At 45.6% G+C, this 17610-nt stretch overlaps 1 protein-coding gene across 1 annotated transcript in view; it reads left to right on the top strand.

The window, feature by feature from the left end:
* TECTA (tectorin alpha) overlaps nt 1-17610 on the top strand; it is a 78432-nt gene that overhangs the window by 30678 nt on the left and 30144 nt on the right. Inside the window, exons 10-11 of the mRNA XM_032285166.1 lie at nt 3135-3736; nt 10965-11526. Coding sequence (XP_032141057.1) covers nt 3135-3736; nt 10965-11526 — 1164 coding nt within the window. The remainder of the gene's footprint in view (nt 1-3134; nt 3737-10964; nt 11527-17610) is intronic.

Raw genomic sequence — 17610 nt, 5'->3', positions numbered from 1 at the left:
ACACACACACACACACACACACACACACACACACACACACACACACACACATCTTTTTAAATCTATGATTTCTGACCTTGGGAAATCCAAGGAGCATGTGGAGGGTTTAGTGGCTGTCATCTCAGGGAAGGGCAGTTGTGTCCCTGGTGAGGCCCTGAGGAGGGACTAATTGCTATTAAAAGCTGAGACTCCAAAGCTACCTGCAGCAGGAGAACCTCCACAGTTTCTGTTGGCCACCACATCTGGTGGGAATTTATCATACTTTCCCAAAGCCTTTTTCTTTCCTTCCACCTCCCTATATCCTCTTTTGTCCTGTCTCCAGCTTATCCAACACGATTCTGTTTCTGCTCCCACACTGAGCCTCCCCGTTGTATTTCATTCATGTGGCAGGATTGTCGAGTCTCCCCCATACCAAATCTGTTCTGCTGCCAGCCCGTTTCAGTGCCGTCCTTTTAGACTGCTAACTCCTACCTGGCAGGGGATGTTTCTGAGTTGTTTTTGTGCTGCACGGAGCACAGTTTGGTGCCATCGTGTGTGCCAAGTTAGCAGGGAGTGACGGTAATGTTCCCTGTTTTCCTGCATGTGACAGCTACTGAGAAGGCCTTCTCATTATCCCTCATCTGGGCCAGCAGACCCGGAGGAAGCTCTTATCAGTGCCTTTTTTAGGCATGATGTGGGCAGAAGCAGTCACATGGAACATGGCTTTCTTGGGCTGAGGGCCAGGGCTCCTACTTGAGATGTCCCCCAGGATGTCTCATCTAGATCTTGTGTACATGGATCTGGCGAGAAGGACTGGAAGTGCACACTTGATTCATCAGGCCTCCAAGTACTAACGGATTAATCTGGTCGGAGTTTTGCAGAGCGGGGATTGAACTGGACGACAGCTGTGAATCAGGAACACAGTCTTCTTTGAACCTGGAGAGAGACAACTGCTGCCTCTGTGTTCAGATATTTTTAACTGGCCCTCCTGTTGGCAGAGCCAGGCTGCCCAATTAAGTAATTTCACAGAGGCATTTTGGGGCCTAGGGGAAGTTTTATTACTCTACGTCTGTATGTTCCAGACTTTCAGACAAATTCAGACAACACAATAAGTCATAAAGCGAGAGCCATTTAAATAAGTCATGTTATTTGCTATCATCATAAATCTGCAGTCAGTGTTAGAACATTCATAATTTAGAGACAAATGTGAAAATCCCTCCATACAGCCATATATAATCAGTGCTGAACTAGCCTTCAACTCCAAAGCCGTATGGTATTGTAGGCAATGGGAGTGGAGATAGTCCTTTAGCCCAGAGGAAAAAATGATTGGCTTTCAGTCCACTGTTGTATCGGTACTTGTGGGCAGAGCTATTCTTGCCATGCAATTTATTTCTCTGTAATGTCTTCCGTGTCCTTGGATTATAAAACAGTATTAAGGAGTGATGGTATGTATGTAAGCCAAAGAAAGTTTTAAAGGCAAGATCTTATTTTCCCGGAAGATGGTGGGGTCCTTCGCAGATCTTTAGATTGCACAGACTTGTAGGAGGCTTCTTCTGTGCTCTTGAGTTCTGTCCCTGGCCCGGGCAAATTGTGACCCATTAAAGTAATAGAGTGAAATGGGAAGTATACTCACCACTACATGGTGAGCATCCTGTGCTGCTGTTATTACTTATGTGCTGTGCTTTGTTTGTTTGTTTGTTTGTTTGAAACAGAGTCTTGCTCTTTTGCCCAGTCTGGAGTACAGTGGTATGATCTTTGCTCACTGCAACCTCCTCCTCCCAGGTTCAAGTGATTCTCGTGCCTCACCCTCCTGAGCAGCTGGGATAACAGTTGTGTGCCACCACGCCTGGCTAAATTTTTTTGTACTTTTAGTAGAGATGGGATTTCACCATGTTGGCCAGACTGTCTCGAACTCCCGACCTCAGGTGATCCACCTGCCTTATCCTCCAGAGTTCTGGGATTACAAGTGTGCGCTGTTCTTTTTCACTAAGAGACTTATCTTTCAAGGAAGTCTTCTGGGAGGACGGGCAATTTGAAGTGAGACTTGAAGGATGGGTGGGATTTGGCTTTGTCTGTGTGTTGGAGCAGGGGGCCATCCAGAAAGGGGAAAGCCTGTGGGCAAAGGGGCTGGGGGATGATCACTTTCTATGCAGAGAATGAGGAGGAGGTGGACGAGGTCAGAGGGCACCAGGAACAGAGAAATGAAGGACAACGGGAGAGACAATGAGCCAATTTGCAGAGTAAAAATACCTACATATAGCCTGTCTGTGTAATAAAAGGAGGTGCAAAGAGGGAAAAGGGCATACCACTGATGGAGACCCTACTAAGAACTTGATAGATTCGATTATGAATCCTCAGAACAACCCTGCTAGGTAAATGTGGTTCATACTTAATGAAAGAGGAAACAGAAGCTCTGAAGACATGAAATAACATCCCAGAGTTAAGTTAGCAGTAGCCACAGGTCTCTATGGTCTCCAAACATACAATGCTGCCTTTCCAGAGTCTTTGAGTCAGTGGACCCAGATTACGTCTCTCTCTGGCACTTACTAGTTAAGTTAAATCACTGAACTTCAGTGTCCTCACCTATAAGATGGGAATGATAAGATTTACCTTGCTTTCCAGGTGGTTGAGGTAAGGTACACAAAAGTGCCTAGGACCGTGCCTAGCATGTTACAGGTGCTCATTTCTGGGTCTTAGACTCAAAATTTTCTACATGGGCCAGGCACAATGCCTCACACCTGTAATCCCAGCACTTTGGGAGACCAAGGCTGGTGGATCACCTGAGGTCAGGAGTTCAAGACCGGTCTGGCCAACATGGTGAAACCCCATCTCTACTAAAAATACAAAAATTTGCCAGGTGTGGTGGGGGGCATCTGCAATCCCAGCTACTCGGGAGACTGAGAAGGGAGAATCGCTTGAACCTGGGAGGCAAAGTTGCAGTGAGCCAAGATGGCGCCATTGCACTCCAGCCTGGGCAACATGAGTGAAACACACATGCATGCACACACACACACACACAGAGAGAGACAAACACATGCACAAACGCATGTATGCACACACATAGACATACACTCACGCACACACATGCATGAACTCACACTTCTGACTCTGGCTTTTTTCCTTTTCTAACCTGTCTTCTCCTTGACTACCTGCAGCTCTGGAGTGCCCAGAGAACAGCCACTTTGAGGAGTGTATGACATGTACACAGACCTGTGAGACCCTGGCCCTGGGCCCCATCTGCGTGGATAGCTGCTCTGAGGGATGTCAGTGTGACGAGGGCTATGCCCTCCTGGGCAGCCAGTGTGTCACGCGGAGTGAGTGTGGCTGCAACTTTGAGGGGCACCAGCTTGCCACCAATGAAACCTTCTGGGTGGACCTGGACTGCCAGATCTTCTGCTATTGCAATGGTACAGACAACAGCGTCCACTGTGAGACTGTTCCCTGCAAGGATGATGAGTACTGCATGGAGGAGGGTGGACTGTACTACTGCCAAGCCCGCACCGACGCCTCCTGCATTGTCTCGGGCTACGGCCACTACCTCACCTTTGATGGCTTCCCCTTTGACTTCCAGACAAGCTGCCCACTCATCCTCTGCACCACAGGAAGCAGGCCGAGCTCAGACTCTTTCCCCAAGTTCGTTGTCACAGCCAAGAATGAGGACCGAGACCCGTCACTGGCCTTGTGGGTTAAGCAGGTGGACGTGACCATGTTTGGCTACAGCATCGTGATCCACCGAGCCTACAAGCACACTGTGCTGGTGAGTAGTCACGTGCCCCCCTTAAGAGGAGAGTCATGGGGCCATCAGGACAGAGGTCAGCAAGCCAGGCTGCAGCTGAATCAGGCTGGTCTGGAATCCAAAAAAACCACAGTATATTAAAGCAGAGAGAGGCCCTAGAGATTTTCTGTCACTTCATCTTAGAGAGAAGGAAATGGAGGCTCAGCAAAAACAATGATTTGCCCAAGTCACATACACCATGTTAGGAAGCAGACCGCTCTGGAAGTGGTGCCTTTCACATGGCAACAGAGCATGTTGGAGAGAGCACAGACCAAGTTTAGCATCCCTGCTTGGTGGCTGCTGCGTGACCTCAGGCAGGCACTTAACCTCTTAGCTTGGCCACTCCATCTGTGAAAGAAGTGCCTGCCTCGCACAGACTAGGCCTCCCTAACTGATGCTATTGTCCTCATCCACCCACTTCCCTTTTATGAGATTAGGGTGCTATTCGCCTGTTCTGGCCTCCCTCCATCTCTCCTGGTCTCCCTTTTGGTACCCACGGGATCTGTGAGTTCATGAGTCTCACATGCATTTGGAGGACTCTGGGCTCTCCTAGAATCTCTTTACTTACTTGGGCTTCAAATCCCTCTGTCTAAGCTTCCCACTCTTTTCTCCCAGAGAGCACTTCCTGGACCATAAGACAGGCGAGTGAGGCTGAATAGCTCTGTGTACTCCTCACCTGACCTGCGGACATCAGCTTGAGCCACAGGCCCAGCCATTCTTTCTCCTTCTCATTTCTGCACATGACTTGAAATGCTAACAAGCAAGCCAACAGCCTCTGCTTTAGCATTTCAGGGAGATGATTTAGGGTGTTTGCCTTCTTGACATTATTATCACAGGTCTGTGTCATAATTTTTCTATCTCTAAAGGGACTCCTTTTCATCTTGCACACGTTCTCTTAAAAATCCTGGGCTATACTGGACTAAACTATCTAAACGTGACTAAAGAGTTCCCTGGGCAACTATATTGACTTCTTTCTTGCCTTGGGATTTCCTCAACTTCCTTCTCTGACAAAGAGAGTTTCCCGAGCCTCTTGAATTATCTTTCACGTTTACTGAAAATCTGCCTTTTTAGCCTCTAAGGGAGAAATGTCACTGTCCCATCCTCTTCGCTTTCTTGCACACCATAAACCTAAATCCCAGTTGTTTTCCTTTCTGCTTCTCCTAACAATTTATTCCAGTAGCCATTATTGCATTAATCAGGCTGTATTTTTTGTGATCTTCATGTCTAAAGCTCTCTCAGTTCTAATCATGGGCTTCTTAAGGGCAGAAACGATACCTAATTCGCCTTTATGTTGAATGAATGAACACTCGAAACACTGGTCAAATGAATGAATGAAATGACACAATAACCACTTTCTTCCAGGGTTCCCATAACTTTTGTCACAGTGCTATTACTGCTTTATCAATCTGAAGGGTTAAATTGCCACTGAGGCAAGTTAGGGCTGTGTCAGATGCTTGACTTTTAGCCATATAAGATTTCTAGATGTTTGGATAGTCGAAGCTCCCCATTAAAACAACTCCCCTCTATCCATTTTCATCTTACATTAAAACAAATGTATCAATCGTTTTGCTCACGTTGCTTGCATCATATTCGTCCTTTACGCTTTGTTTCCTTATGTGGTATCGTTCCACCCTTAGATTTAGATGTTTCTATGCAGTCACTTATCTCCTTGACACCTGGTGCTCTTCCACCTTTTTGCCTTTCAGGTTTTTTCTCTTCTTTTAAAATGTCATCTGTTCATGGGTCCTGTCCCATCTAGTTTATGATGAATTGTGTTTTCTGCCTTGTGTTACCCACTCTCCGCATTTAGGTATCTTGACATCTGAGGTTACACATGTTGGTTTCGGACATCTTCCCAGTTCTTTCCACATATAGACTGTGGGGTCCTCATGGACACCTACTCTTCTTTCATGCTGTCTTTTCCCTCTCCTTCACAATAACTGACTCCCCACTGTCTCTAGGTATTTCCTTCCCTTTCCCTCTACTTTAGGGTCAAGCCCCCAGTGGGTTAGCTCTCCTTCCAGGCATGTGCTCTGCCCCAATCACATGAGATTGCACTTATTGCTAAAGTCACAAGCCCAGAGAACCCCATGGCTGACTTCTTCCTCACACAGAGAAATGGAGAGGGAAGGAGTGAGTTAGTTTATTAAAGGCTGCCGTAATGAAATACCACAGACTGTGTGGCCTGAAACAACGGCAACTTATTCTCTCTCAGTTCTGGAGGCTGCAAGTCCAAAGTCGAGCTGGTGGCAGGGTCACACTTCTCGTGAGATCCTGGGGAAGAACCACCCCCTGCCTCTCTCTTAGCTTTTGGCGGCTGTGGGCAATCCTCAATGTTCCTCACCTTGTGGCAGCATAAACTCCAGTCTCGGCCTCTGTCTTTACATGGCCTCCCTCCCACTGTGTCTCCTGTTTCCTCTGTGTCCAAATCTCATTCTCCTTTTAAGGATGTCACTCACTGGAGTTAGCCCCACCTAATCCAGTGTGACTTCATCGTAACTTGATCACCTCTACAAAGCCTCTATTTCCAAGTAAATCCATTCACAGGTACTGGGGGTTAAGGCCTCAACATTTCTTTTGGGAGGACACAATGCAACCCACAACAGGGGGCCACTGGAGACAATGAGCAACAAAGAGAAATGGATCAAACAGGTGGGGGGAGTCCTTGCCAGGGCACCTCTTTTTAAGTCACTGAGATATCCTAAGTGCTCAAGTTGGAAATAGAGTATATAGCTTTCAAACCCTTGACAAGAAGACCAAGTTCAGGGTGCATCAAAGGTTCTTTTCTTTTGAGGCATGGGGGAGAGATTTAACAGTTACTTCTGATTATTAAAATGCATTACAGGATCTGCTTATTCAATGATTTGCGTTTGTTTTCCCATGTTGTTATTACTAGTCACAATCTCTCCCTGAGCCCGAAGAACAATGGCCATCAGGATGACAGTGTGAAATGAAGTGCTGGGTAAAACATCGCCCAGAGCGCAGGTCAATCCTGGGGCCCTCAGAAATGGAGGTTGATAAGAAACTGATTCCCTGGGACACAGCGTCTCTCTGTGATACTGACCTTTCCCTGCACTGAGCAGCACCACAGGACATGGGAAAATCCACTAAGCCAAGAGAAGCTACAAATAAATGTGTGCTCTATAGACCAAACAGGGTACGGGGGTGAGCTGCAGAAGGCTAGCCACTCCTGGGAACACTGCCATAGCCCATCTCAGCCATCCACAGCCAGAGCTCAACAGAGACTGCCTTGCTCCTTCCCCCAACCCCAGGCTTCATCACAGCCAAGTCCAACATGGTTCAGGCTGACGGGGAGGTTTTCAGGGCCCTCATAGCCTGTGTCTTTATCACTTATTGCCAGTCAGGTGGCCATCAGAGAAGAGTGAGGTTTTGAGCATCACTCTGGTGCGGTTTAGTACCAGGGGCTTGTATTGATGCCTATTCTCTACCAAGTCTAGGGGTAGAAACGTGAATCAACATGGCCTCTGTCCTAAGAGAGCTTAGAGTCTAGTGCGAGAGACAGACATGTTAGCAGTTAATGTCCACGTAATGTGAAGTGCTGCAAAAATGCTGCTCATGGAGGGCATGGGAGCACAGAGGAGGGGTTGCCTAAATCAGCCGGGAGGACCTCAGGGAGGGCTTCCTGGAAGAGGATACCCAGAGCTGAGCCCTAGCAGATTATGCTAGCCAGGCCAAGAATGAGATGAGGTTGTCCAGGCAAAAGGAATATTGGTGAAGACTCAGGGTGGGTAGAAAACTGAGGGATGCAAGGAGACTTTGCCACAGAAGACCTTGTTGGAGAACTAGGTCAAGGTCTGTTGTTTAAAGGAAAACTCTCTCCAAAAACTTGTGGTCTTATTTCCAACACTTAGATATTTGAAATATACACCCCCCTCCTCCTTCTACACCTTCTCATCGTCCTCTGTGGCTTCCTCCTCCATCCATCAAGCCTGTTGCCATTCCAGCCTCTCCCTTTTCCTCTGACCCCCTTCCTCTGAGCGCCCTCTTTTCCTCCATTTCTTACTCACAGAGAGACAAGCAGGGCAGTGGTGCCAGGGTGGAGGCGGCATGCGTGGGGTTTCTGAGACACAGAGAAGCTGAGCTTGTCTGAATCGAGGGTGTTCCTTTCTCCGGGTTCTCCTTGGCAATGGCAGAATTTGCAAGCCTTTTAGCTTCATCCAATTACATTGCCTCCTCGAGGCACTGCCTCCTGCATGGCACCAGGTAGCCAGGAATATAGAATGCAGGGTAACTTAGGAAGAAAAACCAGCTGACACCAATTGGCCTCTGAGTGCGAGGCTTTGACTTTATTTGCTGTGAGACTTCAGGGCAGATCAGAGTCTCCATGGTCTGATCTTGCTCCTCCTCTCACCCTCCATGCCCCCTGTCACTTAAACGACTGTCACTGCATCCTCTCCACTTCCTCCCTTCCAGGTGCTGAGAATGCGGCATCTCTTCTCCTCCCCGGCCGCTCTCCCCCCTGCCACTTCTTTGTTGCCTTCCCTGGGATCTTGGCTGTCTGTCATTTCCTCTCCCTTCTGTGTCTTTCTACAGGATCCTTTTCTTCAGCCCATAAACGTGCTCATTCGCAAACAAGCCTTGGTCTCAGTTCCCCACTAGCTTCTATGCAAGCTCTTGCGTTCCCTTCCTGGCCAAACTCCGTAAGAGCATCATCTCTGCTTCTGTATCTCCTGTTTGTTACTTTATTTGCTATTTGCTTCTGCAATCCAAATTCTGGCTTCATCATCCTACTTCAATTCTCTTATTAAGATTGCTTATGGTTTTGTTTTACAAAACGAATGGTGTTTTGCAGGCTTTATTTCATGGGCCTCTTTAACTTGTGTGTATTGCATACAAGGGCCTCCATGATCCAGGCCGTCCCCACTCTCCATTTTCATCTCCCACTACACCCAAGGCCACACTCTACGCCCCAGCAGCACTAAATTGTTGCAATTATTTATATTATCAGGATTTTTCTCTTGTCTACCTGGACCTTTCCTGGGGCTGAGCCCTTTACTTGGAATTGCCTTGTCTTCACTCTCACTCCTCCTTGACTGGCCAACCCCTCCTCATCCTTTGAGACCGGGTGTGGGCACTGTCTTCTGCAGGCAGTGTTGCTCTTGTGCCCAGGCTGAAGCTGCTGCCTGTGCTTCTATGTGTCTCTATCATTGCTTTTGTCACATGGTATTGTTACCTGTCTGTGTACTTGCCTCTGCCACATGCCTGTGAGCTCCTAGGGAAAGGCCATATGTGCTTTATACCAGCCTTTAGCACAGTGCCTGGCACTCAGTAGTGCCCAGTCAATGTCTACTGGATGAATGAATGAATTCTGCCTCAATGAATACTCGCAGAAGAGGAGATAGTTTTGATGCATGAGCATTGCCCCAGGGAGAAAGTGGAGTCAGGGGCATCCCTGTTGTCTTAGGTCAGGTTCCCTAGAAGCAACATCTGAGATGGGAATTCTTAGGAAAGTGAGGAAAGCACCAGGGCATGAGAACTCAGCCGGGCTGTGGTCCAAGCCACAGACCAGCTTTAGCCTGGGCTACTGGGAGCCCTGGAGCTTGACTTCTGGTGTCAGCTAGTCATTGGCCAAGAGCTACCCTTGGGTTAGGGGGTCATAATCTGGGCAAAGTGGCTCCCATGGGGCCAAGACCAGCTGTGAGTTGTCATTAGCCCATAGTCGCAGTGCCTGGGGTTGGGGACCCTGGGTGAAGCATGGAAAGCATCCATCACACCTGCAGTGCAGGAAATGGCAGGGTAGGATGCCACAGTTCGCTTCATTTAGGGAACTGCAAGCTGTTGGGTGTTGTTGGTGTGCAGGAGGCCAGTGGGCTGCATCCGAGAGGCAGGGCCAGCTCCTGGAGAGCCCAGCGTGACGTGCTAGGCATGTCAGACACTTGACTCAAGCCCTGGAGAGGGCTTTCAGTATTGGATTAACTGCTTTCAATTGCATTAAGATTATTAGCATGGCGGTAGTGACTGAACGGAGGGGCAATCCTGGGGACAGGGAGACAAGTTAGGAGAGTACACTACAGGCAAGGTGAAAGGTGATGAGAGTCTGAACCAAGGCAGGTGCAGTGACATGGAAAGGGGTGTCAGCTAAGAGAGAGATGAAGGAGGCTGGGGGAATGGGACTTCTGGTCAGAGAGCAATCTGAAAACACTTGCTTCTCCCACACGGCAGACCAGCTCCTGTGTGAGCCCTGGCTGTAGTGAGCAAACTGGCGGTCTCTGTCTTCCATCATGCACTAACCCAGCCACAGGCTATAGGATTTGGCTCCTCTGAATCCAAATAGTTCAAGGACAGTACAGTCCTGGAGTTTAATGTTAAGGGACTTCCCTCTTGTCTGAATTTCAAAATATGTGGGAGGAAACATGTCAAGTGCCCCCTCTGTGGGAGGCATTGTGCTGAGTGTCTGGGGGGTAATGAGGGGAAGGCAGGCATAAAGATCAATAAAATGTGGGTCCTGCCCTCAAGTTGCCCATAATCTTGTAGGTGAGATGAAAGTGCATACACTCAACCATAACATAAGGCAGATTGTGATGTGTGCTGCAATACGGTGTATGCAGGTTTGATCCTGGCCAGAGGTGGAGAGGAATACAAGAGAAGTATAAATAGCCTGCCCTAGTTGCCCAGACAAGGGAGTGATTAATTCTGACCACAGGTTTAGAAAATCTTGCCTTGCAGAAGAAGTGACATTGGAGCAGGGTCTGGAGGATGAGAGGGATGTTGATGGGTGTAGTGGCACCCCAGACAGAGGGAACAGCAAAGTGAAGCCATCCTTTAAGGAAAAAGAAATCTCAAAGGAGTTAATACATTGGGGCTTGCCTAAAATAAATTCCATGGTAGAGCTAGAAATAGAAACACAGGAGTTCTATGTTTTGGCATTTCAGTCTTAACTTTAATTGAATTCTTATTACCTTTACATTACCTTGGAGAAAACAATTTGAACTCCTGGGGGAAATAATGCTATGTAAACAGAAGGCACTGAAATAAATAGGTATATTAGTGTACCAAGGATAGCCATTTGCATCTGTTCAAATCCTAATAATAATAGTTGACTGATATAAACAACAGGACTTGCAAAGACTACATTCAACCTGTTCAAACTCCCCTCTGGGACTTGTCTTTCAAGAGACTCATTGTTAGGAGAAGAGCTGTGAAATCTCTGGGCCAACTGTGTTTCTCCACCTCATCTCTCCTCTTCCAGGTCAACAGTGAACGGCTCTATCTGCCCCTGAAGCTGGGGCAAGGGAAGATAAATATCTTTTCCTTTGGCTTCCACGTGGTGGTGGAAACCGATTTTGGCCTGAAGGTTGTATATAACTGGAAGACCTTCCTGTCCATCACGGTCCCTCGGAGCATGCAGAACAGCACCTATGGCCTGTGCGGCCGCTACAACAGCAACCCTGACGATGACCTGGAGATGCCCATGGGTCTGCTCGCATCGAGCGTCAATGAGTTTGGGCAGAGTTGGGTGAAGAGGGACACCTTCTGCCAGGTGGGCTGTGGGGACCGCTGTCCGTCCTGTGCCAAGGTGGAAGGGTTCTCCAAAGTGCAGCAGCTGTGTAGCCTCATCCCCAACCAGAACGCTGGCTTCTCCAAGTGTCACAGCAAAGTTAACCCCACCTTCTTCTACAAGAACTGCCTGTTTGACTCTTGCATCGATGGGGGCGCGGTGCAGACCGCCTGCAGCTGGCTGCAGAACTACGCCAGCACCTGCCAGACTCAGGGGATCACAGTGACCGGCTGGAGGAATTACACGTCCTGCTGTGAGTCCTTATCGTCTCTTCTTGTAGCTTCTCCTCTTTCTTGATTGCTCCGGGAAGGCCAATCTCACAACTCCCTAGAAGTCAGAGCAAATTGAGTAGCAATTTAAGGATATGCACTTTGGAACTGAGTTTGTTATCTGAATGAAACATGATATGTAACCTCCCAGAGCCTCCATTTTCCTGATTGGTAAAATGGAGTTAGCATCATTCATTTCATGGGTTACCCTGAGGATGAAATAAGATCGTGCATATAAAGCACAGAGTATCAGACATGGCACTTGGATGCACCAAGTTCACAAAATAATGCTAATAAGACTAATGAAAGAAGAGTTAGTTCTAGCACCTCATCAGTCCATCCTTGTGTTAATAATCTACACGCTTTGTCTAAGCATGTTATTCTATTTGATTCATATACGTCATGTTTCAGCTTTGTGTTTATGAAACATAGCAGAATATTAAGAGTACACTGGAGAAGGAACTAGAGCCCCTGGATTCTAGCCTTTATCTTGAAGGATCTGTGTGACCTTCGGGCAATTCACTTTTCCTCCCTGGTTCTCAGTTTCCCTTTCCATAAAGCAGCGATAATACTGCCTTTACGGTTTATGCCTCAGAAAAGTCAGGGGGATCCAATTAGGTAATTGAAAGCCAGGCACACTCTGTGCATGCTAAGCGGTATTGTTAAATTAATGGCTTGTTCTGAGCCAAGGCCTGTGCTAAACGCTTTATCAATATATCTCATTTATTCTTCTCAATGACCCAATTAGTCAAGGAGCAACTGAGACTCAAAAGGAGTGAACTAACTTGCCTAAGGTTGTATAATCTGAGTGGCAAAGTCAGGACTTAAGCTTCTAACTCAAAGCCCAGGCTCCCAACCTATATACTATACTGCTGGACCAGGTACTGGAATAATTTACCTGCATTTAGCACGTAAGAATAGGAAAAACTTTGGGCGGGAAACCTGACTTTAGCTAACCTGCCTTGATCTATTTTCCCATCTCAATCTTATTAACAATAGCATGTTTCTTTTAGAAGGTCTATAGCTCTTTTAAAACTACAAACTGATCCAGAATGCATAGAGCTCCAAATAAGTGATACAGCAGGGTCTCCAGAGAATCAACTCCCATTTTCATCCTGGAAAGAGAGATTCAGATGAAAAACCAGAAACAGTACTGTGGTTTAACACTCACACAGTCAGATTACATTCCACAGAATTGGATTCATGTAGACGTAAGGGAAGGGTGGGAGAAAGTTGAAGGTGGGGAACAGATGCCAAATCCCATTTCATCCAGGCTGTCCCTGAGTAGGTGAGGCCAGGCAGGGTGGGGAATGGTGCCAGTGGGGATGACAGTCCAGACAAACTGGCCTCTGATGACTTCAATAAAATAAATATGCCTATAAAAAAGCTCGGGTCTGGATAAGTCCCCAGAGCAACTCTGGATTCATTGGGGTCAGTCCAGTAGGACCAAAGAGCTTGTCTTCCTCTAAATCAGAAAACTAAGCTCTGGACCCAGAGACCTAAACATGGTGCAGATCGAGGAAGCCATTTTGGAAGGGAAAGCTTGCCTGTTTCCCTTGACACGTTACAAAGACTTCTCTCTTCCCCTGTAGCCACACCCTGCTTGGTGCACTGCTCTGGGGGTGGCTGGGGTGGGGGCAGGCATGCCAAAAACCAATGCTTCCAACTGCAACCAACAGGGAAATACACGTAGTGGGCTAATGCCAGGGACTCTCACTTCAACTGATGGGTCTTCATTTTTGTCACTAATGGGAAGGAAAATAAATTGAGACAGGAAGACCTCATAACCTTACCTCCAAGGAAGAAGGTTCCCCCCACCACAAAGCTTGGCTAGGGATAAAGGATAAGAAGGTGATTTTTCTTGTCTTCCTCTCCCTTCTACCAGCAACCCTTTCCTCTCCCCTCCCAAATTTCTGTCCAAATGTTGGTTGCCTCCTCTCTAACCTGTCTTGGGTCTTATCCCCACCTTCTACCAGCTTCCCACCACCACATCCCAGGCCAAACGCCAGGGCCAGCAGGCAACTTAGAATCATTCCCACCACAAAGAGGCTTCGATCTTCCCTACCTTGGCGTTTCAAGACAGGGGCAAAGATCCAAAAGTTAGAGTACCTGAGGAGATGGTGGTAATGAATGGCAAAAAGAAAAGCTAAAATAAGAGAAAAAGTATATGCTTTAAAGATGGTGTGGGGGTGGGACTAGGGGAGAGGCCATGGTTTGAGGCAGCTTCCTTTTTCATTTTGAATTTCAAAAACAGAGAAAAGCTTCGGGAGACTGAGCCCTAACTTAGCCATTCGACCTGAGAATGGGGTTGTTTGTAAACTGTCTCTGATGTGACTCCACATCGTATGAGGGCAGGACCCATCTCTCTCCACCTTCCATTCCACCAAAAATTAATCCAATCTAACACTCACTTGATATGAGAAATGGTGCTTTAGGAGAAAAGGGGTTAACCTATAATTGCCTGTCAAACTTGTGCTTTATTGGGAACAAGGTAGAATGCTGGTATTTTTCAATGACCTGACTGTTCCTATCAATGGGATAATTTATTACTCAATTACCTTATTTGTAAACTCGTTGGAAAATCTCGTGACCCAAGTTGAACAAATATGCTTACAGGGAGAAGGGAAGGTAAATTGTCTTAATTACTATCCCCTCCTTAAAATGCATTGAGCTGAGTCTATCATTCTTTCAGTCCCTTAATGGGGGACTGTAATTAGGGTATTCGTTGGTGAGAGGAGAAAGAGAAGGAAATAAGAAAGGAATAAATGACAGTTACTTAGCTCTCACTATGTGCCAGGTTTTAAGTGGGATCTGGGGACTCATCCATTTACTTCTCATGGCAACCCAGCAAAGTAAGTACTACTCATAGTCCCATTTTCTAGAGGAAGAAACTGAAGCTCAGAGAAATAAAGTCACTTTCCCCAGGGAGGTGACCTGGGTAAGTTGGAAAGTGGCTCCAGAGACAGTGCTCTCCCTTCTGTGAATGCTGTCTCTCTGAGCTGGTCACCCAGTGCCTAATGTGTGGCCAAAGTTGGCTGTCATCATCATTTCCCTTTTATTGGAGGCAGCTGCTGCTACTTCAGAGTTCTAGGTCCAAAGTCTGGTAATTAGGATTTTTCTTACATATTTCTCCATATATCCAATAAATTCCTGTTGAGTAATTGTTAAAAAAAATTCTTCTGCAAGTACAACAATTACTATTATGAATTGCAGAAGTTATTACTGAAGTACCAGGCACTATATGAGGATCTTTATGAATTGTGTCTCATTTTGATAACTACTTGATGAGGGAGATATTATGATCCCAGTTTTATAGATGAGAAAACAGGTTTAGAGAGTGTAAGTAACCTGTCCATGGTGCCACTGCTTGTTAATGACAGAACGAGGCCTCAGATCCAGGTTGATCTGATTCCAAAGTCCCTGTCCATTCTGCTGAGCTGGACTGCTTTTTAGGGGGGCCCATTCATCCTGTCTACCAGGGCAAAGATGCTGGCTATGGCAAGAGGCACATTCTTGACCATGGTACAAATCCATGTACAGAGCCCAGCTCATCACTCCACAGCTCTCAGTCCATCATTTGGTGGGGACAGAGAAACAGTGGATCAGTACTAGGAATCTGAAAGTTTGTTTTCAAGAATCAAGTATTTCTTAACCATCTGCCATGTTCTCAGCACTGTTTTGGGTGGCATGGAAGAATCAGAGTGTGAAATATGGTGTTTATCATGTAGTTGGAGAAATAGACCCATTTGAAATGCTTGCAAGAACAACAAATATCTCTAAATTGGTAATACATCTTCCCAAATATTACAATGTATTGCAGACCTTCAGTCACTGCTAACGCTGGCATATGAACAAGCTAAGCAAGTGAATAATAAAAATAAAACAAGTGAATGCTGGCACGTGAACAGAAAGTCCAACCAAGGGCAAGAAGAGAAAGTTCAGAAACAGGTCTAAACATTAAAGAGAGATTAGTGTATGGTAAAGCTGGCATTTCAAATTACTGGAAAAACATATTTGTTATTCAGTAAACAGTAAAGGGTCTCAGGACACACCAGCTGGGAAGAAAGCTAAATCCCTTCTTCATTTCTTATTCTAAATAAAAGCTGGGCAGAACAAAGATTAAACACAAAAAAAGTAAATCACAAAAGTACTAGAAGAAAACAAAGGAGTATTCTTGATAATCTTGCAGTGGAGAGAACATTTCAGAACAAAATATCTAAAGCTAAAAGGGAAACTTGATAAGTTTCATCACATTAAAAATTTTATATCTCCACATGGCAAAGAGATAATAAACAACTTCAAAAAAAATTTTTAAATTATAAAAAAAAATGCAAAGTCAAAAGACAAATGATATTTTGTAACACATATAACATACAACAAAGGCCTATTTTAATTTTTAAATAACTTTTATAATTTAATAATGAAAATTTCAACAACACGAGATGTGAAAAGGACATGAAAAGGCAGGTAACAAAAAAAGATCTATGAATGGATTATAAAGAAACAAAAAAAAAGAGAGGATCAACCTTACAAAGAAATGCAAACTAGATAAGGAGACAGCACATATAGCATTTTTACCTTGTTTCCAAGAATCAGACCATTTGGTGACAGACGATCAAGGAGAGTGTGCGAAAACAAACCTCCTCCAATAGCCCAAGTAGGAAGACAAATTGGCGCAGCCTTTTTAGAGGGCAGCTTAGTGGCATTCATACCCTTTAACCCAGTAATTCCACTTTCAGTAATTTATTCCACAGATGCCCTTACTCATGAGGGCAAAGATATATGTACCGGGGTGTTCACTGCAGCATCAGTGTAATTACATAAAATCACGCAACAGGTAGCAGCGTGAAAGCAGTAAGTTGAGGCTAAATGAAATAAATATTGTCATAAAAAAGCAATGAGCAGAAATGTGTATATATTATGCTCCCATTTATGCGTAAAAATAGTGGTCAGGGCATACACGTATGCTTGTGTGCATACACACACAAATGGATGCTTGTATATGCATAGAACACTTCTGGAAGAATTGACTATAGTTTGCTATCAGAGATTGCCATTTCATCAGGCTTTTACTTGTATGGTTTGTATTTTCTACAATATGCAAGTATTATATATTAAACTACAAATATTTTTTAAAACATAGTATATTGTGATAGTGGTTATATGAATCAATACATGTGTTAAAATTCATAGGACTGTGTACTCTAAAGGTAGATGTTACCACTAGATAATTTGAAAAATAAAATAACCCCCCATACAGATACTGTGTATGGTATAGAGTAGAAGTTCCCACATACTAGTGGTTGTGCTTTTAGTTCTTTAAAAAAGTTCTTTAAAAATTAAAATAGGCCTTTGTTGTATGCATTAATTAAGATAATAGCTTCTATGAAACTTTTTAAGCAAACCTATCTTTAATGATTGACTAATACTTACTGAACAATTATGTGCCAACCACTGTTTTGAGCACACAGACTCACTTAATCCTTTGCATCCAGCCATGAAGTGGATGCTATTGGTATCTGTATTTATAGATAAGAAAGCTGAAGCTCAGAGAGCCTGAGTGACACTCTGGGTCTCTTACAGCGGGTTCCAGAGCCCACACCCTTCACCAGGACCCTACTTGCCTTCTGTGTAAGCAACTAGATGCATTTGAAAAATGGTAGAACATAACTGATGTGAGTCAGTTTGCACACACATGCACATGCACACACATGTGCATACCAGCATGGGTACTCATGCACACACACACAGTGCACATTTGCCTTCTTAGAGATCATGGGGCTTGGGCAACTACTGATGGTAAACTGCTGGCTTACAAAAAGGTCCTGTAGAAGCTCTGGGGTGAAGAGGAGCCAACATTGGTCTAAGACGGAAAGCTATATGCTTAAGGTGGGACTCCCACTGGGACTTGAAGAACTGGGAATTTGGATAGGTTGAGAGGACAAAGAAGGGTATGAATAAGAAAGATCAATGTGAACGAAGACCTAGAAGCAGGAGGAGTGTGGGTGCCCCGGGAGGCAGGAGGCAGGAGGAGTGCGGGTGCCCCGGGAGGCAGGAGGCAGGAGGAG

The sequence above is a fragment of the Sapajus apella genome, unplaced genomic scaffold (assembly GCF_009761245.1).
Source record: "Sapajus apella isolate SASKATOON/1434 unplaced genomic scaffold, GSC_monkey_1.0 scaffold16, whole genome shotgun sequence".
NCBI classification, from domain to species: Eukaryota; Metazoa; Chordata; class Mammalia; order Primates; family Cebidae; genus Sapajus; species Sapajus apella.
This window is presented reverse-complemented; position numbering and strand designations above follow the sequence as displayed.